We start from the raw sequence: 23,746 nt of genomic DNA on the forward strand, positions 1-23,746 counted from the left end.
ATTCCAATTCATTGGCAGAGATTGATAGACTGGTTAAGAACTTTTAACAAAGGCCATTATTTAAGCCTCTTAAAATGTCTGAGGTGGACAGTTAATGAAAATATTTTTAATTGTTTAATTCAACCCTGCTGTGCAGAGTCTCTGGCAACTCCTGCATTAGAAATATTAAATAAATACAAACAAAATATCTAACTTCTCTTTGGGGGACAAATATGAATAATACATCATATCAGACAATTCACTCCCAGATTTTCAATTTAAAAAATAGTTTGAACAAACATAGGGATAGAAGTCTCCTATTCCAGGACTGTCTTGGCAAAACCAGCTTTCTTTGATCTGAGAAGACAGCCCCTTGTTATCTCCAGTTCACAGTCACTTCACCCATGGCTCAAATATCCATTCCAGGTACTGGTTTGGGTAGTGTTTCCTTTTTTTGTATAAAGTGGTTCAACACCATCAACTAATCTCCGTTATGATATATAGTGACACTCATTGCAGAGATTCAGAATCACTAAATCCTGTCAGATCTGACCTGATGACTTGGGAGGGGAAAAATATTTTAAAAGAGGTGCTGAGTCATGCTCTTTGCACACTTCCTTTCAAGCCATAACACAAAGGAACTGACCTTGGCGTCCTTGACGTCGACTCATAAGCCACTAGGTCCTGGAAATTCAGGAGCTTCCTCCTAAAGTGAGCAATTGAAAAAGTTCCATCTCTCACTCTGGTTTAGCACATCCCACATCTTTTAAAATTTGTACTCATCCAGAGACAGACTTGCCATTCTAGGATAATGATTTCACCACTAGCTTTCTGCAAGTTTTATAATTTATTTCTCCCTTACCAAGTCTCTCATTTCCCAGAAGAGCCAGTGAGATTGGCACTAGTTTGCTACTCCACTGAGCAAAGACTTCTTATAATAAATCACCTTCCATAAAGTCTAAATGGAGAATTTTAAAGGAAACACAAAATGTACCCAAGGAGAACAGGAAAGTAAGCTTGACTGTTTAAAGTGAACTCTTTTTCTACCTAGACTTTTTTTTTTCCTAAAATAATGATTGATCAATAATCCTATTAACTAAACTCTCATTCCTGATTACACTACCAGAGTGAGAGCCTTAGTTATCACTAAACTGGAAAAATGAAGGGAAATAAACACTATCTGTTTCTATCAGTTTTGGTTTAATTTCTGTGAGAATCACTTCTGTATCTCCCAGGCACAGCTGGCCAGTCCAGGGAAGCACTCTGTTACCATGCATTTTTATTGAGAAAACTGTTATTTAAAAAGAGTGTAAAGTATTAGCCACCCTTTTCATCTCAGAATGAATTCCTGACTAGTTTCTGGACAACAATCAGCAAATGGGATTGTTAGATGCATTAGGAAATGTGGTTTGAAATTAATGATAATAATTTGAGGGAAAAAATTAAAAGCTGAGTATGAACCCCCTAGCTATAGGTTACATGAAAATGGTTACTCAAAATGTTTTATTAAAAAATATCAAATTTGTTTTCTCCTTTGGCATCTAATTAAGGTCTGGGACAGTTAGTAATAGGTGTGTGTTGTGCACGCACGTGCATGTGTGTAGGTGTGTGTGTGGTATCTTCCAAGTGGTTAAAAAATAACCAAGTATTCTTGTAAGTAGTTGTCTCATATTTTAAAAGTAGTCAGTGAGGTGTATTTTTAAATTTCAGAATTGCACAAAAGAAAAATTGTGTCAATAAAATAGGAGGGTATCGATACATTCTGCCACTTCATGAAATATGTTCAGGACAGGCACACAGAACCCTGTAAGTTCCCAGGAACCATTTTGGAGAATTTTATTGTTAGACGGTAAACTGGAAAGTTCTGCAAATGACAAGATGACAGAAGGACAACATTTATAATAGACACCAGGGCTAGCACTCTAGAACTGTGATGCTGAGTTTGCATCCTTTGGGTTATAAGTCAGATGCAGAAGATTTATTCAATTTCAGAAGCCTCCCTGGAAGACTTCTCTGAGTTTTTGCCAACCATGATGATACAGAGAATCCCATATGCAGTTTTCCAACTACTCCTATGGCAGAAGAAACATGAGGTTGCCTTGAGAATTTAAGGTAACTCTGGTCCAAGGAGATCAAGAAATCATAGATAGAAAAGGTCTTTGAGACATTCCAAGGAATGATTTTGATAATCCTTCAAGGATGTAACCCCAGATAGACTCTACTCACTGGATATTCTTCCATTTTCCCAGATCTTATCCAGACTGGATTGATACTCTTTGAGACAGTCATACTTTCCCTGACACACACAAAAATACTGGTTTATAGGCCTTCCTGTCCCTCATCAAACTGCAAAAACAAATGTTTATGCCAAGGGATTAGAAGCTACTGTGGTCCATTGTGCATCTGCTTGGGTACCCATAATGAGGAGAAAGCATGAAGTTTCCTAGGAGGACATATTCTACATCTTCTCACTAAGAGGATATTTATATTCTTGAGAATACCGTTGATCCATGCAATCACCATAATGGTGAAAAGACCATCAGGGGCAGAATGACCTAAAGAGGACTGTGGGCATCTTCTATTTTTGGCACAGCCATTGATTTATTGTGAAATTAGGAGCAAATTTAACTTGCTCTCTTCCAGGACACTGCATTATTGAGAACAGAAATATCAGTATTATAACAAAACTCAATTAATGGCAGTGGGTTTTTCTGCCCTTTAATTTCACTTCTATATCTCAAGCATCTAGATCAATGACTGACAAATATTTGTTGAATTAATAATAATTTAAGGAAAGACTGCAGGCGGAGTGACTAAGACGGCTCAAAAAAGATTTGATGATGGTTTAGATTGGGTCAAGGCAGAGATTTGAGAAATATTTAGAAGACAGAATGTACTGGATTTGTTTGATAGTATGTTGTAGAAAAGGGCAAATGAGTTATCCAGGGTGAATCCCAAGGTCTGGCTTGAACAACTGAATGTTCACTGGTGCCGTTTACTGACAGGGAAATCATGAGGAAGAAGAAATTTGGAGCAGGTTGTAGGGAGAGATAGATTGGTTTAGTTTTGGATATTTTAAGTGGAAAAAAAAGTACTTATAGTATATCTAAGTGGATACATCTGGTAGCCAGACCTGAACTGAAGTTCAGGAAAGAAATATGAACTCCAGACATGTCTAGACAGCAGAGTTTAGTCTCAAACAGGAAACTTCAGGAAACTTCACTACTTTTTATTTTGTATTTCTATTTTAATCCTTACTATGGTCCATTTTTATTAGAATTTTTTTTTTTTTTTTTTTTTTTTTTTTTTTTTTTTTTGGTATATCTATCTCTTCTGTCACCCCTACCCCCGCACCTTAGCTCCAGATTTAAAAAAAAAAAATCTCGGGAAAGGATTCTGTTTAAATAAAGAGAATTATAATTCTATCCCATTGGGCCAATCACTGTGTTCAGGGAAGTGAGGTACAATGATGAATCCAGCTAAGATTACATGTCTCACTCCACCCCACTCCCACTCCAGCGAGGAACAGTACAGATGGGGGCAGTTCTGTGACTGGCAGCTTCTCAGTAGAACCCCATGCTGCAGTGGGAGAAGATCAGATCTCCAGAAGAAGGAAAGTGAATTGCTACCGCCAGAAGATGCTGGTACTGAACAGACAAAACAGTAGATCCCCACTGCATTGCCTAACTTAAGCTATCAATTGTCTTGAAGATGTTGCTTTTGCTAAGATTCCACTGTGTACCATTTGAAATTTGGCTCCTAAGCTAAAACCCCAATTGACTTGAACTTCATGTCCAGAGTTATATTTGGGAAGATGAGAGTGTGGAGAACGTAAAAGAAACCTTTACACCATAAAGGAAAGGAAGTCTTACACCATTTAGTTGCTAACTATGTAACTCTACTGTTCTCCATCAGATCCTGGCAAAGCTCTGTGACATTTTACATACTGACTCTCTGGGGGAGGTTCTACAGTGGCTGCTTCATGCAAGTTCAAAAGGTGAGATTAAGAAGCATTTACAAACCCTGAAAGCAGTTTATTGTTAGAAATTGGGATTTGGCAATAACTGAAGTCTTCTACCTTGGATTTGCAAAGACAATGTTGGAATAGTATTTCCCAGTGTTCCAGTATCAGTCATTTCAGTCTTGTACATCCAACTGCATCCATGTGGATCATTCAATAAACTCCAATTCAGTATACCCCAAATTGAATTCATTTGGGTGATGTGAAACACTTGTGTCCAGGGGACGCTTTATTCCCAACTAGAGCTGGCTCGTGCTTCTCATCCAAAGTCCATACACTCAAGCCTCTCCCTGATCACATCCTCCAGCCTGCTGTGAATCCTCAATACAGAGCCTGTTTCCTTCTTTTGGGATGGATGCCACTAGCACAGCCTTCCAAGTCCCAGACCCTAATGGCTCTGCCAATTCCCCACCGAAATCATCATCTCAGTCATCTCTCAGTTTTCTTCTGGGCCATTTCTGGCCTGTTCCGTGAAAACACATGCCAATCCCAAGTGGGACAATCATAATTGGCATAAAGCAGCTGTCCTCAAACCTAGCTGGTCATCAGATTAACTGAGGTAAAACCTCTGGGGTGGGGCCTGAGAATCAGAGCACTTCTAATAAATTACCAGTTGATGCTGATAATCCTCGTCTGGACACCACTCTTTGGAATCACTGATTCAATGTTAGCAAGAACCAATTTATGAGGGACAGGCTAATGTTTTAAAATGGGGTGCATTTTGGAAATAGTTCCTTACCCCAGGAATTTAAGACTACTTGACAGGTAACTGAGATGGTATTTTGGCACAAGGTGTCTTTCGTTATTTTCTATTTTATTTTTTTTCTTTTTAAGAATTCAACATTTAAAAAACTACACAAGTAAAATTAGAAATATCAGCTCATAGAGTCAGAATCTAGAATATAGGTTACCAGAGAATGGGTGGGGATAGGAATGGGAAGTTAATGCTTAAAATATATAGGATTCCTATTTGGAATAATGGAAATGTTTTGGTAACGGATGGTGGTGATGGCAGCACAATATCGTGAGTGCAATTAACAGCACCAAAATATGTATCTGAATGTGATTAAAGGGGGAAATGTTAGATTGTATATATGGTAACAGAATAAATATTTTAAAAATCCAACTACACAGTAAACTCTTAAGTTAAATCACTATAGCTATCAGCACAATTATAAAAATGTGCTATAATCAATTGTAACAAATGTTCCACACCAATGCTAGATGTTAATAATAGAGGGGTATATAAGAATCCTGTATTTTATGCATGATTGTTCTGTAAACCTAATAAAGAAAAAAAAATAAACTAAAAAAAATTACACAAGTATTAAATGCTTTAGTGTAAAAAGGAGATGAACAGAAAAGAAAAGGAAAGAAAGAATAAGCAATAAAATTACCACAGACATCATTTCCATGAATACTGTGGTGTAGATCTGTCTACTTATGCATGTGACTATTTATCAGTCAGCATTTTAATGATACCATACTATACTTCAGAAACCTTGACTCACACATAGGTGCCTATGCAGCAAACAGAGCACCAGCCTTACACACTGGGTAAAGGCTGAGTAAAGGCTGGGTACTGGGTAAAAGGAAGAATCCTGTGTTTACTCAACACAATAATTAACACTATCCCTCTTCCTTTATAAATCAGAAAAAGAGTGGGTTTCAGCTTTGGTTCATTCAGAACTGGCTGAGATAAACTTGTTGACTCGCCACCGACGAAACACCTCAACAGAACAAGCAGCCGGGACTGGGAAGCCATCCACAGTTAAACCATCCCCAAATCTACCCACAAAATCGAAAGTGCTGACCAAACCTAAAGAAGGACATCAACCAGCCAGGTAATTAGATATAACAGGTGCCTAGAGGGCTTATGGTCCATAAAGACTTTGAGTTCTCTTATCTTTCAAACACTCAACATGCTAAGGTTTTTAAGACTCCTTGTTATTCAGTAAATGACTAAAATGTGTATTTGTTGTCTTTCATTTTCATAAATGTAATAAGAGAATTAATCTCAATCCTACTGTTAGGAGCATGTTTTGGCAAGAGCTATGTCTCCCTTGCCTAACAGTCTTTTCTTTTTGAGGGAAATTCCCAATCCGTCAAAGGCAAAGCAAAATTAGCCATCCAAAAATCTAAAAACATGTTTAGTTTAATTAAAAATAGAAGCAATAAAGGAAACCAAAACTGGATTGTCATATATTTTGTTAAATGTATGTCACAGTTACTTTTTTGTGTAGAACAATTAAAAACTAAAATTAATTGCTTACTTAATTTCTTCTGACATGTACCAGGGTACTGCTATAGGGGAAAATTATTAAAGATGTTAAAAATTATTTCAGTAGACTTTTCTTAAACTCTAAAATTTCAGTAACAAAAATACATTTATGTAAAACCTCATTGTGAAAGAATGTGTTATAAAATGTTATTTAAGCTGAGAAAAAAAGTCTTATTGCTTTAAAATTAAAATTTAGAAAAAGAATAAAACCAGATAAAATACATATTTAAAAACCATTATGTATCACTTCGAAAAGCATTCAGACAAAGGGGAATTTTGTATTGCAATTTATCTCTGTCTTGAAGTTTCTATAATATCAGAAACTGTGAGAAAGGGTCATTCTTCATGCCTTAGTGACTAACATACAATATACTGTTCATACATTTACTCAAAGTCAGAAGAATTTTTGATTGGAAAGTAAATTTAAAACTGTCTACATTGAGAAGCAAAGAACTGGGATAACATATATATATATATATATATATATATATATATATATATATATACACGCATATGTGTATATATATATACACACACATATATACTTAGGTTGTTAATGATAGTGCCAACCATAGAAAATACTTATACATATCCATGAAATTCACTTTCTTTTTCTCTAATTGACTTTTAGAGTGTCAAGTCAAGGATCTGATGGAAATAAGGAAGTACCAAAAGGTTTGTGATAATTACTGAGTTGTATAAGGAAACCAGTAAGCATCTAACTACTTAAAAGGCACAGATTTTAATGATCTGTGGTTTTAAAGGAAAAACAGTAAAATCAAATATTAATTTCCATTTAGACTCTTTAGGAACAGCATCTGCTTAATTTTCCATAGAGACACAGGACAGCAGGAGCTGTACAGTTTTGGTCATGCCAGTCCAGCCGCAAGAGAAACTCTGAATTGACCAAACTAAAGGAAAATGATGCCAGAGTTTTTGTTCTTTGCAGTTTAACTGTCATGAAGCCAAATGATTTTCACTAGAACCAGAGAAAACAGTGCAACGACAATCAGCTACAAACAGATGCCCCATGATACACCAAAAATACATAGAAAAGGAACAGTTTTGTTCCTCTATCCCACCAGAGGCCCAGCCCTGGTGTACATTTTCCCTAGCCTACAATTTGGACCAGGGGGAATCAAAAATTGTGGACAGTCTACTTTGGTCCAGAAAAACCCCATTTAAGCATCCTTGTATATTTGGCAGCTTCTATCTCCAAAACGTGTATAGACACTAAGCTCTATCTGCTAATAAGCAATAACGATACTTAAGAATTTGGAAGGTACTTGCTCACCTGACAATGGTCTATTTCTCCTTACTCCAGGACTATAAAATCATGGTAGTGATGGTTTCTGTTACTCAACTTTGGGTCTTACCTTTAGGCCACAAATATATTTCTAAGTCTGGATACTTAGAACACTTTGTATAGGAATTCTCAAATCATACACCTTTCTCTCAATTGTTGATATTAAGCATCTTCCCCAAAACCATTCCTACCTGGATTCAGCTGTGCAGGCCTTGAGACGATCTCATGAGTACAATTAATTTGTTTTAAGTGGCTTATCTATTCTCCTGTTTTATCTATCAGGGCCACAGATTTTTCTCAGTTCTCTCAATCATCTCATTCTTGCCCCCTACCCTTATTTATCACCAATGCTAAAGCAGTCCTACAAAAATCATGTTTGTTCCTAAGAGTGAAAGAGTATACCCTGCATGTTACAGAACAAAAAGCTCATTGGAGATCAGCAGGTGGTAAGAAAGAAAAATAAGAATATATTCTTCAGTGAATTTTGGATGCATCTGATTTACCTAGACTTCATATGATTTTGTGTATCATATGCTACTAAAACATGGCAAAAGCTGCATATTACAGTATGATCTTACTTAGATTTTTTCTGTTTCAGAGACTGAGCACAAGCCCCCACTGTTCATAAGAAGAAATAAGATGACAATACCTGTTGCAGAATATTTCAGCATACCAAAGTCTCCTCCCAGGCCTAAAACTCAGGAAAGCACATCAAGAAAACCAATGTTACCAAGGAGTACACAAGGAAACAATCTTTGTCCTCAAAAAGCATTTCATCCTTTTACATACCAAAGGTAGAAATTTTAGTCTGGGCTAATTCTGTCTTATTAAACTTTGGCTTCACTTTGTTACAACATCTAGTTGTTTTTGCAAAAAAATATTGTTGGTATCAGGAATCAACTAGGTCCTCTTTATGGTGGCACTGTAAATCTCAAAGCACCTGTATATAATGCTACTATATAAATATTAAAGGAGACATTATTTATGTTTGTAGTTAATTTTAATACTGTGTGTAAAAGAAACGTGTTTATTTATATACCACACTTCCAGTCTTGCACTATTAGTATTCGTTCACAAGCACAGGACCATGATTGTACAAAATCATCCACAATCAGTATTAGGCAGTTTCTCTCTTACAGAAAAAATTCAGTGATTGCTCCAGAACTATGAAAAAGCATGGCAAAGGAAGAACAGATATGGGTTCCATAGTCTGTCTCATCTGCAAACTAATAGTAGGTAACCTGCAAAACAGAATATTCTGGTAGACTTATAGATTTATGAATACCTACCTCCACAGGTAAGGAGTCCACAAACTAGAAAGACACTGCTATGAACATAAAATAATAAAACTGAAGATTAGAAGGCACATTCTGAAGAATACAATCCAGTAAATGAAAGAGAATGAAGGTATTTCTTTCCAATTTTAAATATTCAGTGGAACACCTCAATTTCTCCTAATTTTTTCTAAACTAAAAGAGAACCAGATAACACTAGTGTGATACAGAGTTCACTGTAGATTTGGTGCTACTTTCTTTATCCTGCTTTTCTTCTTGATGTCCTGATTCTAGTTCATTTTTGCTATATTCCTCTTCACTGGAATCACTGTCCAATGCATCTTCAACCCTGGCAGATTTCTTGTCATGTGAAGAACATTCACAGGCTTTATCTGTGGGTACAGCTCCTTTCCGCTGGGGTAAAATAGTAAAAAATGCTTCTTGCCAGTCTCTTGTTTCTAGGTATTCCAGTATAATCTCAAACACTGTAATAAAGACAAACACCATTATTTCTTAGTCAAGTACATCTTAGAGTTACATACTGGCTTTTAAAATACATTGTCTTTAGGACATTTTAAAATACATTGTCTTAGGAGTGCTAGTACATCCTATTGTCCTAATAACTACTTGTTCTATCTCGTCTTTCTCCTATTGGCTGTCAGGACCAATTTGCCTCAAGGCCCTCAAGTCTGTTCCCTCTTCTAGAGCTTTACTTCAGTTCACTTCTTAAGCACTCAGAGATTTATACCATCATTAATTAAAATCAACTGAGAGGGAATCTGTTTTTGTTTCCTTCCTTTTCTCCTTCATCTTTATTATGTGTTAACAGAAAACTAGAAAAAAATGGTTAATATTAATCTAATTTTCTTCTCTCTCTTCTATTTTTGCTATAAAGAGTCACTAACTCTGGGAAGCTCCCTGTTTTTTTTTTGTTAGGAGGAAAGAATATTAATACTGTCTCCAATGTATTCTCACTTTAATATACAGCTAGAGGATTAATTCGGATTACTTTGTGGAAAAGCAATTTTCACTATATCTAAAAGGTTTCAGAAAAAGTTCATTCCCTGAATCATTAACTTCATTTCTATCACTCCCAAGAGCCTGCTATATAAAAAGTGTTTAGCACATAAATAAAGGCTCAATAAACAGTTGTATACTGACCAAAAAAAAAAAAAAAAAACCTTCCAGACAAAGACTTAGGTACAAGGATGTCCATTAACCATAGCAAAAAGAAAAAAAAAAAAAAAAAACCAATGGGAGAATGGCTAAATTACTGTATATTCAGGTGATGGTATATTACCTAGTCATTAACATGACATGGAAAATTATGAGAAACAGAAACACAATTATAAAATCACATGCAATAGAGTAAGAATCCAATCATGTAATAAGCAATATATCTACATATAAAAACTGAAAAAAACACCAAAAAATTAACACCAAGGATCTCCAGGTAGTGAGAATCACAGCTTATTTATTGGTAAATATTTTTATACTTTTCTACATTTTCAAAATTTTCCAAAGGAAGCAGGTTTAATTTCTATAATTTAAATAATTTATAAAGGAATTTTTTTACAAGTTTGTCTCCAAGAAGGTATAATATTTTCTAACTTGTCTAAAACTTAATTGTAACTTTTTTTCCCATAATTTCTCTCAGATATATTTTCAGTTTTATCACTTTATAGCTTACCATGGTTAACTGCCAAAACTTTTCTACTATTCATCTTAACAAAATTTCCAAGGGGGAGCTGTGCATGATCAATTCCATGATCTGATGCTTGTTTATGTGTGAGCCCCTAAAACAAAGACACTGTTAATTAACTAGGAACATTACTTAAAATTAGGTCTAGGACAGTATAAATAATCCTTAGAAACAATTGTAACCCAGAGAATATTATCTGAAGAATTCCGAGTGTGTATATTTGTGTATATCTTTAGATGCTAATTTAGAAATATTGTCTATAAAATAAAGATGAAACGAAGTTTCAATTACATACCATTAAAAGGCACCAAGAGCAGATAAATGAAAACTGGAATTGAAAAAATAAAACACTACCTATGTATTTTATTTTTTGTCAATCAAAAATAATGATGACTATTACTTTCATCTCTTCTTAAACTCAAAAATTAAAATCCTTGAAGCTTAGATCTAAGGACAAAAATGGCCAAAAGCTAGAGCACAGGAGAAAGAAGAGCTAAATTTCTCAATAGCCAATTGTCTGCATAATTTGAGGATCAAATAACTGACAGATTGAAGCAGATGCTTCAGAAAGCATGTTCAGAAGATGCTTTTATTCTTATTCTCATTGGATAAGAGAATTTGGTTCTAAAAAAATAATAAAATAGAATTTTTCCACTATGCATAAAACTCCCTTTGATATGAGTTACACTAATTGGTAGCCACAAGTGACTAGTTCAATTAAAAGCAATTACAATTTTATCAAGATGGCAGTGTGAGACCCTCTGGGGTGCCATTCCATCAAAGAAACTTTGAACAATTAGTAAACACAGGTAGAGCCAACTTCCTCAAAACTCAGTTAAAGGCTTAGAGTAACTGAAAGAGGGCTGAATCAAAGCAGCTTTACAAATGGTAGGAGAAGCACATGGTACCCTTGCTGGATCTTTTAATAATCTCACCACAGCATGGTGTGGAGATAGCCTGAGCTCCCATTGCGGGTCCCTAGCCCTGTCCTAGAGGGAACATACTGGTATGCCTGTATGTCAACAGCAATCTATCAGGTGACAGTGTGAACAACTATACCAGGAAACTCATCTCTAGCTCCCTCTCCCAGAACTTGCCCTGCAGGGAAAATCAGACTGGAGACAGCTAAAGCAGGGTAAGAAACAATAAAGTCAAAGCACCCTGGAGCAATAGATTACCTGCGTTTGTCATACAGCAAAACACCCCAGAGGAGTAGAAAGTCTATTTCATAGGGAGTAAAAGGAGCATTCAAATTTCTGTATATGGGGAAATTGCTGAAGTCAAGAGCAAGCACAACGAGTCCTCTATCATGGGACTTGCTCTTATGAAGCTCGTTACCGCAAAGAGGCTAAACCTGCATATAATTGTGCCTAAGAGTCTCCCCCTGAGCACCTCTTTGTTGCTCAGATGTGGCCTTCTCGCTCTAGCTAAGCCACCTCGGCAGGTGAACCCACTGACCTCCCCACTATGTGGGACCTGACTCCCAGAGATGTAAATCTCCCTGGCAATGCAGAATACGACTCCCAGGGATGAATGTAGACTCAGCATTGTGGGATTGAGAACATCTTCTTGACGAAAAGGGGGATGCAAAATGAAACGAAATAAAGTTTCAGTGGCTGAGAGATTTCAAATGGAGCTGAAAGGTCACTCTGGTGGACAGTCTTATGCACTATATAGATAACACTTTTTAGGTTTTAATGTATTGGAATAGCTAGAAGTAAATACCTAAAACTATCAAACTGCAACCCAGTAGCCTGGACTCTTGAAGATGACTGTATAACAATGTAGCTTACAAGGGGTGACAGTGTGATTGTGAAAACCTTGTGGATCACACTCCCTTTATCCAGTGTATAGATGGATAAGTAGAAAAATGGGGACAAAAACTAAACGAAAAATAGGGTGGGATAAGGGGGATGATTTGGGTGTTCTTTATTGCTTTTTTTATTTATTCTTATTCTGATTCTTTCTGATGGAAGGAAAATGTTCAAAATAGACTGGGGTGATGAATGCAGAACTATATGATGGTACTGTGAATGACTACACTTTGGATGACTATATGGTAAGTGAATATAGCTCAATAAAATTGAATTAAAAAGAAATAATAGCGAATCAACAAAACCAAAAGTTGGTTCTCTGAAAGATCAATAAAATCAACAAACTGCTAGTTAGATTGAAGAGAGAGAGAGAGAGAGAGAGAGAGAGATGCAAAAAATTAAATGTAGAAATGAAAGGGGGAAATTACCAACACCACAGAAATAAAAAGTATTATAAGAGGATACTATGAACAACTGTACACCAACAAATCAGATAATCTACATGAAATGAACAAATTTCTAGAAACACACAAACTACCTATGCTGACAAGGAGAAGCAGAAGATATCAACATACTAATAACAAGTAAAGAGAGTGAATCAATAATCAAAAACCTCCTAATAAAAAAATGCCCAGGAACTGATGGCTTCACTAGTGAATTTTATCAAACAGTACAAGAATAATTAACACCAATCCTACTCAAACTCTTTCAAAAAACTGAAGATGTCGTATCACACCGCAACTCATTTTATGAGTCCAGCATCACCCTTATACCAAAGCCAGTTAAAGATACCACAAGAAAATTACAGACCAGTATCCTTCATAAATATGAATACAAAAATCCTCACAAAATACTAGCAAACCACCCAACAGCACATTAACAGAATTATGCACTGGGATCAAGTGGGATTCACTCCAGCTACACAAGGGCAGTTCGACCTAAGAACCACATTATGTAGTTACCACATTAATAGAGCAAAGGAGGACGGCGGGGGCAAGATGGCAGACTGGTGAGCTGTATGTTTTAGTTACTCCTCCAGGAAAGTAGGTAGAAAGCCAGGAATTGCGTGGACTGGACACCACAGAACAATCTGCGTTTGGGCATACTTCATACAACACTCATGAAAACGTGGAACTGCTGAGATCAGCGAAATCTGTAAGTTTTTGCGGCCAGGGGACCCGCGCCCCTCCCTGCCAGGCTCAGTCCCGGGGGAGGAGGGACTGTCAGCTCCGGGAAGGAGAAGGGAGAACTGCAGTGGCAGCTCTTATCCGAAACTCATTCTACTGATTCAAACTCCAACCACAGATAGACTGAGACCAGACACCAGAGAATCTGAGAGCAGCCAGCCCAGCAGAGAGGAGACAGGCATAGAAAAAAAAACAACACGAAAAACTCCAAAATAAAAGCGGAGGATTTTTGGAGTTCTGGTGAACATAGAAAGGGGAAGGGCCCGGAGGCGCATATGCAAATCCCGAAGAAAAGCTGATCTCTCTGCCCCGTGGACCGTTCCTTAATGGCCCTGGTTGCTTTGTCTCTTAGCATTTCAATAACCCATTAGATCTCTGAGGAGGGCCCGGTTTTTTTTTTTTGTTGTTTTTTTTTTTTAATCCTTTTTTCTTTTTCTAAAACAATTACTCTAAGAAGCCCAATACAGAAAGCTTCAAAGACTTGCTATTTGGGCAGGTCAAGTCAAGAGCAGAACTAGGAGAGCTCTGAGACAAAACGCAATAATCCAGTGGCTGAGAAAATTCACTAAACACCACAACTTCCCAAGAAAAGGGGGGTGTCCGCTCACAGCCATCATCCTGCTGGACAGGAAACACTCCTGCCCATCGCCAGCCCCATAGCCCAGAACTGCCCCAGACAACCCAGTGTGACGGAAGTGCTTCAAATAACAGGCACACACCACAAAACTGGGCGTGGACATTAGCCTTCCCTGCAACCTCAGCTGATTGTCCCAGAGTTGGGAAGGTAGAGCAGTGTGAATTAACAAAGCCCCATTCAGCCATCATTTCAGCAGACTGGGAGCCTCCCTACACAGACCAGCAGCCCAGAACTGCCCTGGGGGGACGGCACTCACCTGTGACATAGCACAGTCACCCCTCAACAGAGGACCCGGGGTGCACGGCCTGGAAGAGGGGCCCACTTGCAAGTCTCAGGAGCCATACACCAATACCAAGGACTTGTGGGTCAGTGGCAGAGACAAACTGTGGCAGGACTGAACTGAAGGATTAGACTATTGCAGCAGCTTTAAAACTCTAGGATCACCAGCGAGATTTGATTGTTAGAGCCACCCCCCCTCCCTGACTGCCCAGAAACACGCCCCATATACAGGGCAGGCAACACCAACTACACACACAAGCTTGGTACACCAATTGGACCCCACAAGACTCACTCCCCCACTCACCAAAAAGGCTAAGCAGGGGAGAACTGGCTTGTGGAGAACAGGTGGCTCGTGGACGCCACCTGCTGGTTAGTTAGAGAAAGTGTACTCCACGAAGCTGTAGATCTGATAAATTAGACATAAGGACTTCAATTGGTCTACAAATCCTAAAAGAACCCTATCAAGTTCAGCAAATGCCACGAGGCCAAAAACAGCAGAAAATTATAAAGCATATGAAAAAACCAGACGATATGGATAACCCAAGCCCAAGCACCCAAATCAAAAGACCAGAAGAGACAGAGCACCTAGAGCAGCTACTCAAAGAACTAAAGATGAACAATGAGACCATAGTACGGGAGATAAAGGAAATCAAGAAGACCCTAGAAGAGCATAAAGAAGACATTGCAAGACTAAATAAAAAAATGGATGATCTTATGGAAATTAAAGAAACTGTTGACCAAATTAAAAAGATTCTGGACACTCATAGTACAAGACTAGAGGAAGTTGAACAACGAATCAGTGACCTCGAAGATGACAGAATGGAAAATGAAAGCATAAAAGAAACAATGGGGAAAAAAATTGAAAAAATCGAAATGGACCTCTGGGATATGATAGATAACATGAAACGTCCAAATATAAGACTCATTGGTGTCCCAGAAGGGGAAGAAAAGGGTAAAGGTCTAGGAAGAGTATTCAAAGAAATTGTTGGGGAAAACTTCCCAAATCTTCTAAACAACATAAATACACAAATCATAAATGCTCAGCGAACTCCAAATAGAATAAATCCAAATAAACCCACTCCGAGACATATACTGATGACACTATCAAACACAGAAGCGAAGGAGCAAGTTCTGAAAGCAGCAAGAGAAAAGCAATTCACCACATACAAAGGAAACAGCATAAGACTAAGTAGTGACTACTCAGCAGACACCATGGAGGCGAGAAGGCAGTGGCACGATATATTTAAAATTCTGAGTGAGAAAAATTTCCAGCCAAGAATACTTTATCCAGCAAAGCTCTCCTTCAAATTTGAGGGAGAGCTTAAATTTTTCACAGACAAACAAATGCTGACAGAATTTGCTAACAAGAGGCCGGCCCTACTGGAGATACTAAAGGGAGCCCTACACACAGAGAAACAAAGACAGGACAGAGAGACTTGGAGAAAGGTTCAGTACTAAAGAGATTCGGTATGGGTACAATAAACGATACTAATAGACAGAGGGGAAAACTATGGCAAACATAAACCAAAGGATAAGATGGCTGATTCAAGAAATGCCTTCACGGTTATAATGTTGAATGTAAATGGATTAAACTCCCCAATTAAAAGATATAGACTCACAGAATGGATCAAAAAAAATGAACCATCAATATGTTGCATACAAGAGACTCATCTTAGACACAGGGACACAAAGAAACTGAAAGTGAAAGGATGGAAAAAAATATTTCATGCAAGCTACAGCCAAAAGAAAGCAGGTGTAGCAATATTAATCTCAGATAAAAGAGACTTCAAATGCAGGGATGTTTTGAGAGACAAAGAAGGCCACTACATACTAATAAAAGGGGCAATTCAGCAAGAAAAAATAACAATCGTAAATGTCTATGCACCCAACCAAGGTGCCACAAAATACATGAGAGAAACACTGGCAAAATTAAAGGAAGCAATTGATGTTTCCACAGTAATTGTGGGAGACTTCAACACATCACTCTCTCCTATAGATAGATCAACCAGACAGAAGACCAATAAGGAAATTGAAAACCTAAACAATCTGATAAATGAATTAGATTTAACAGACATATACAGGACATTACATCCCAAATCACCAGGAAACACATACTTTTCTAGTGCTCACGGAACTTTCTCCAGAATAGATCATATGCTGGGACATAAAACAAGCCTCAATAAATTTAAAAAGATTGAAATTATTCAAAGCACATTCTCTGACCACAATGGAATACAATTAGAAGTCAATAACCATCAGAGACTTAGAAAATTCACAAATACCTGGAGGTTAAACAACACACTCCTAAACAATCAGTGGGTTAAAGAAGAAATAGCAAGAGAAATTGCTAAATATATAGAGACGAATGAAAATGAGAACACAACATACCAAAACCTATGGGATGCAGCAAAAGCAGTGCTAAGGGGGAAATTTATAGCACTAAACGCATATATTAAAAAGGAAGAAAGAGCCAAAATCAAAGAACTAATGGATCAACTGAAGAAGCTAGAAAATGAACAGCAAACCAATCCTAAACCAAGTACAAGAAAAGAAATAACAAGGATTAAAGCAGAAATAAATGACATAGAGAACAAAAAAACAATAGAGAGGATAAATATCACCAAAAGTTGGTTCTTTGAGAAGATCAACAAGATTGACAAGCCCCTAGCTAGACTGACAAAATCAAAAAGAGAGAAGACCCATATAAACAAAATAATGAATGAAAAAGGTGACATAACTGCAGATCCTGAAGAAATTAAAAAAATTATAAGAGGATACTATGAACAACTGTATGGCAACAAACTGGATAATGTAGAGGAAATGGACAATTTCCTGGAAACATACGAACAACCTAGACTGACCAGAGAAGAAATAGAAGACCTCAACCAACCCATCACAAGCAAAGAGATCCAATCAGTCATCAAAAATCTTCCCACAAATAAATGCCCAGGGCCAGATGGCTTCACAGGGGAATTCTACCAAACTTTCCAGAAAGAACTGACACCAATCTTACTCAAACTCTTCCAAAACATTGAAGGAAATGGAACACTACCTAACTCATTTTATGAAGCTAACATCAATCTAATACCAAAACCATGCAAAGATGTTACAAAAAAGGAAAACTACCGGCCAATCTCCCTAATGAATATAGATGCAAAAATCCTCAACAAAATACTTGGAAATCGAATCCAAAGACACATTAAAAAAATCATACACCATGATCAAGTGGGGTTTATTCCAGGCATGCAAGGATGGTTCAACATAAGAAAATCAATCAATGTATTACAACACATTAACAAGTCAAAAGGGAAAAATCAATTGATCATCTCAATAGATGCTGAAAAATCATTTGACAAAATCCAACATCCCTTTTTGATAAAAACACTTCAAAAGGTAGGAATTGAAGGAAACTTCCTCAACATGATAAAGAGCATATATGAAAAACCCACAGCCAGCATAGTACTCAATGGACACAGACTGAAAGCCTTCCCTCTAAGATCAGGAACAAGACAAGGATGCCCGCTGTCACCACTGTTATTCAACATTGTGGTGGAAGTGCTAGCCAGGGCAATCCGGCAAGACAAAGAAATATAAGGCCTCCAAATTGGAAAAGAAGAAGTAAAACTGTCATTGTTTGCAGATGATATGATCTTATATCTAGAAAACCCTGAGAAATCGACGATACAGCTACTAGAGCTAATAAACAAATTTAGCAAAGTAGCGGGATACAAGGTTAATGCACATAAGTCAGTAATGTTTCTATATGCTAGAAATGAACAAACTGAAGAGACACTCAAGAAAAAGATACCATTTTCAATAGCAACTAAAAAAATCAAGTACCTAGGAATCAACTTAACCAAAGATGTAAAAGACCTATACAAAGAAAACTACATAACTCTACTAAAAGAAATAGAAGGGGACCTTAAAAGATGGAAAAATATTCCATGTTCATGGATAGGAAGACTAAATGTCATTAAGATGTCAATTCTACCCAAACTCATCTACAGATTCAATGCAATCCCAATCAAAATTCCAACAACCTACTTTGCAGACTTGGAAAAGCTAGTTATCAAATTTATTTGGAAAGGGAAGATGCCTCGAATTGCTAAAGACACTCTAAAAAAGAAAAATGAAGTGGGAGGACTCACACTCCCTGACTTTGAAGCTTATTATAAAGCCACAGTTGCCAAAACAGCATGGTACTGGCACAAAGATAGACATATAGATCAATGGAATCGAATTGAGAATTCAGAGATAGACCCTCAGATCTATGGCCGACTGATCTTTGATAAGGCCCCCAAAGTCACTGAACTGAGCCATAATGGTCTTTTCAACAAATGGGGCTGGGAGAGTTGGATATCCATATCCAAAAGAATGAAAGAGGACCCCTACCTCACCCCCTACACAAAAGTTAACTCAAAATGGACCAAAGATCTCAATGTAAAAGAAAGTACCATAAAACTCCTAGAAGACAATGTAGGAAAACATCTTCAAGACCTTGTATTAGGAGGCCACTTCCTAGACTTTACACCCAAAGCACAAGCAACAAAAGAGAAAATAGATAAATGGGAACTCCTCAAGCTTAGAAGTTTCTGCACCTCAAAGGAATTTCTCAAAAAGGTAAAGAGGCAGCCAACTCAATGGGAAAAAATTTTTGGAAACCATGTATCTGACAAAAGACTGATATCTTGCATATACAAAGAAATCCTACAACTCAATGACAATAGTACAGACAGCCCAATTATAAAATGGGCAAAAGATATGAAAAGACAGTTCTCTGAAGAGGAAATACAAATGGCCAAGAAACACATGAAAAAATGTTCAGCTTCACTAGCTATTAGAGAGATGCAAATTAAGACCACAATGAGATACCATCTAACACCGGTTAGAATGGCTGCCATTAAACAAACAGGAAACTACAAATGCTGGAGGGGATGTGGAGAAATTGGAACACTTATTCATTGTTGGTGGGACTGTATAATGGTTCAGCCACTCTGGAAGTCAGTCTGGCAGTTCCTTAGAAAACTAGATATAGAGCTACCATTCGATCCAGCGATTGCACTTCTCGGTATATACCCGAAAGATCGGAAAGCAGTGACACGAACAGATATCTGTACGCCAATGTTCATAGCAGCATTATTCACAATTGCCAAGAGATGGAAACAACCCAAATGTCCTTCAACAGATGAGTGGATAAATAAAATGTGGTATATACACACGATGGAATACTACGCGGCAGTAAGAAGGAACGATCTCGTGAAACATATGACAACATGGATGAACCTTGAAGACATAATTCTGAGCGAAATAAGCCAGGCACAAAAAGAGAAATATTATATGCTACCACTAATGTGAACTTTGAAAAATGTAAAACAAATGGTTTATAATGTAGAATGTAGGGGAACTAGCAGTAGAGAGCAATTAAGGAAGGGGGAACAATAATCCAAGAAGAACAGATAAGCTATTTAACGTTCTGGGGATGCCCAGAAATGACTATGGTCTGTTAATTTCTGATGGATGTAGTAGGAACAAGTTCACTGAAATGTTGCTATATTATGTAACTTTCTTGGGGTAAAGTAGGAACATGTTGGAAGTTAAGCAGTTATCTTAGGTTAGTTGTCTTTTTCTTACTCCCTTGTTATGGTCTCTTTGAAATGTTCTTTTATTGTATGTTTGTTTTCTTTTTAACTTTTTTTTTCATACAGTTGATTTAAAAAAGAAGGGAAAGTTAAAAAAAAAAAAAAAAAGAAAAAAGACAAACAAGGAAAAAAATAAAAAAAGATGTAGTGCCCCCTTGAGGAGCCTGTATTCGCCTACCCCACCTCCATGGTTGCTAACATGACCACAGACATAGGGGACTGGTGGTTTGATGGGTTGAGCCCTCTACCACAGGTTTTACCCTTGGGAAGACGGTTGCTGTAAAGGAGAGGCTAGGCCTCCCTATGGTTGTGCCTAAGAGCCTCCTCCCGAATGCCTCTTTGTTGCTCAGATGTGGCCCTGTCTCTCTAGCTAAGCCAACTTGAAAGGTGAAATCACTGCCCTCCCCCCTACGTGGGATCAGACACCCAGGGGAGTGAATCTCCCTGGCAACGTGGAATACGACTCCCGGGGAGGAATGTAGACCTGGCATCGTGGGACGGAGAACATCTTCTTGACCAAAAGGGGGATGTGAAAGGAAATGAAATAAGCTTCAGTGGCAGAGAGAATCCAAAAGGAGCCGAGAGGTCACTCTGGTGGGCACTCTTACGCACACTTTAGACAACCCTTTTTAGGTTCTAAAGAATTGGGGTAGCTGGTGGTGGATACCTGAAACTATCAAACTACAACCCAGAACCCATGAATCTCGAAGACAGTTGTATAAAAATGTAGCTTATGAGGGGTGACAAGGGGATTGGGAAAGCCATAAGGACCACACTCCACTTTGTCTAGTTTATGGATGGATGAGTAGAAAAATAGGGGAAGGAAACAAACAGACAAAGGTACCCAGTGTTCTTTTTCACTTCAATTGCTCTTTTTCACTCTAATTATTATTCTTGTTATTCTTGTGTGTGTGCTAATGAAGGTGTCAGGGATTGATTTGGGTGATGAATGTACAACTGTGTAATGGTACTGTGAACAATCGAAAGTATGATTTGTTTTGTATGACTCCGTGGTATATGAATATATCTCAATAAAATGAAGATTAAAAAAAAAAGACATAATGCTGAGCAAAATAAGCCAGGCACAAAAAGAGAGATATTGTATGTTACCACTAATGTGAATTCTGTGAAAAATGTACAGTGTTTTATACTGTAGAATGTAGGGGACCTAGGGATACCAATTAGTGGAGGGGGAATGATAATCTAATAAGAACAGATAAACTATGGAGGGTAATCTCAATGTTATGGGAATGCTCAGGAATGATTATGGTTTGTAAACTTTCTTGGATATAGGAAGATCATGTTGGAAGCAATAGAGTTATTTTAGGTTTTTTTTTTCTCTTATTCCTTTGTTTTCTTAGGGGTTGTTAATTTTCTTGGGGTATGGTAGGAACATGTTGGAAGCAATGTAGTTATTTTAGATTATTTGTTTTTCTTACTCCTCTGTTTGGACATGGTTTATTAATTTTCTTGGGGTATGGTAGGAACATATTGGAAGCAAAGTAGTTATTTTAGGTTATTTGTTTTCCTTAATCCATTGCTTTGTTTGAAATATTGTGGGGTTTTTTTGGTTGTTGTTTGCCTGTTTGTTTTTAATTTTTTGATAAACAAAAGTTAAAAAATTGAAAAAAAATCAGTAGAAAAATGGGAGTAAAAACTAAATGACAAATAGGGTGGGATGGGGGGATGGTTTGGGTATTCTCTTTTCACTTTTATTTTTTATTCTTATTCTGATTCTTTCTGATGTAAGGAAAATGTTCAGAAATAGATTGTGGTGATAAACGCATAACTATATGATCATACTGTGAACAGTTGATTGTATACCATGGATGACTGTATTGTTTGTGAATATATATCAATAAAACTGAATTAAAAAAAAAAAAATAGAGCAAAGGAAAAAAACCACATGATATCTTCATGCAGAAAAAGCATTTCACAAAATTCAGCATCTCTCCTTGATAAACACACTTAGAAAACCAGAACAGAAGGAAATTTCCTGAACATGATAAAGTACATATAAGAAAAACCCACAGCTAACATCACATTGAATGATGAAAGATTGAAAGCTTTCTCTCTATGATTAGCAACAAGACAAGGATGCCCACTGTCAACATTGTTTTTCATCATACTGGAAGTTCTAGTCAGTACAATTAGGGAAGAAAAAGAAATAAAAGGCATACAAATTGGAGAGAAAGGAGTGAAACTTTGCCTGTTTGCAGACGACACAATCCTATATGCAGAAAATTCTGAAAAACCTACAACAAAGTTACTAGGGGTAATAAACAAATTGAGCCAAGTGGTGGGATACAAGATCATCACACACAAAAAATCAGTACTATTTCTATATACTAGCAATGATCAATCTGAAGAGGAAATCAAGAAAAAAGTTATTTACAATAGCAACTAAAGGATCAAATATCTAGGAATAAATTTAACCTAGGATGTAAGGGACTTATAAACGGAAAACTACAAAACACTGTTAAGAGAAATCAAAACCTAAATCAGTAGAAGGGCATTCCATGTTCATGGATTCGAATGCTAAATTTCATTAAGATGTCAATTCTAATCAAAGCACATTACAGATTCAATGCAATCTCAATCAAAATTCCAACAGCCTTTTTTGCAAAAATAGAAAAAACAATCATCAAATTCATATGGAAGGTTAAAGGGCCCCGAATAATCAAAACCATCTTGAAAAAGAAAAACGAAGTTGGAGGATTCATACATCATGCTCTTAAAACTTATTACAAAGTCACAGTAATCAAAATAGCATGGTACCGGCACAAGGACAGACAAAAGAGACCAATGGAATACAATTGAGAGCTCAGAAAGAGAGACTTACATCTAGGGAAAAGTCTTCTAACAATAGTGCCAAGAGGACTCAATGGGGGAAAAATAGTCTCGTCAACAAATGGTGCTGGTAAAACTGGATACCCATATACAAAAGAATGAAGGCGACCTGTACCTCATGCCAAAAAAAAACAAAAAAATCAACTCAAAATGGATTGAAGACCTAAGAAAAAACTATAAATTCCTAGAAGAAAACACAGGAAAGCACCTTTAGGACCTTGTGTTAGGCTATGGTTTCTTAGACCTTAAACTAAAAGCATAGAAACAAAAGAAAAAAAAAAAAAAAAAAAAAAGACAAATGGGACCTCATCAAAATTAAAAACTTTTATCACAAAAGTAAAAAGACAATCTACAGCATGGGAGAAAATATTTGGAAACCACATATCAGATAAAGGTTTAATATCCAGAATATATAAGGAAGGAACTCAACAACAAAGAGACAAACAACCACGGGCAAAGACTTGAATAGATATCTCTCCAAAGAAGATACAAATGGTGAAAAAGCACATGAAAAGATACTTGACACCATTAGCCATGAGGCAAATGCAAATTAACACCACAGTGACATACTACTTCTCACCCACTAGAATGGCTACTATTGAAAAAATGGAAAGTAAGTGCTAGAGAGGATGTGGAGAAATAGGAACACTCATTCATTGATGGTGGTAATGGTGCTGTCACTGTGAAAATCAGTTTGGCAGTAACTCAAAAAGTTAAATACAGTACTACCATATGACCCAGCAATCTTACTTCCCAGTATATACCCACAAGAATTAA

The 23,746-nt window shown here is 37.1% G+C and overlaps 2 protein-coding genes across 5 annotated transcripts in view; one reads left to right on the forward strand and one right to left on the reverse strand.

Annotated features, from left to right (window-relative positions):
- C3H4orf17 (chromosome 3 C4orf17 homolog) overlaps positions 1–8,485 on the forward strand; it is a 205,483-nt gene extending 196,998 nt beyond the window's left edge. The window contains exons 7-10 of the mRNA XM_037830316.1: positions 3,895–3,976; positions 5,655–5,844; positions 6,913–6,956; positions 8,186–8,485. Of these exons, the coding sequence (XP_037686244.1) occupies positions 3,895–3,976; positions 5,655–5,844; positions 6,913–6,956; positions 8,186–8,385 (516 nt within the window). The 3' untranslated portion in view covers positions 8,386–8,485. The remainder of the gene's footprint in view (positions 1–3,894; positions 3,977–5,654; positions 5,845–6,912; positions 6,957–8,185) is intronic.
- Positions 8,486–8,575: 90 nt separating this feature from the next.
- The window catches only part of TRMT10A (tRNA methyltransferase 10A), a 32,012-nt gene continuing 16,841 nt past the window's right edge, over positions 8,576–23,746 (reverse strand). For all 4 annotated transcript variants that reach the window (XM_037830317.1, XM_037830319.1, XM_037830321.1 and 1 more), the window contains 2 exons: positions 10,552–10,657; positions 8,576–9,346 (listed from right to left, as the gene is read on the reverse strand). In XM_037830317.1, coding sequence (XP_037686245.1) covers positions 9,078–9,346; positions 10,552–10,657 — 375 coding nt within the window. In that variant the 3' untranslated portion in view covers positions 8,576–9,077. The remainder of the gene's footprint in view (positions 9,347–10,551; positions 10,658–23,746) is intronic.

Source organism: Choloepus didactylus, chromosome 3 (assembly GCF_015220235.1).
Source record: "Choloepus didactylus isolate mChoDid1 chromosome 3, mChoDid1.pri, whole genome shotgun sequence".
NCBI classification, from domain to species: domain Eukaryota; kingdom Metazoa; phylum Chordata; class Mammalia; order Pilosa; family Megalonychidae; genus Choloepus; species Choloepus didactylus.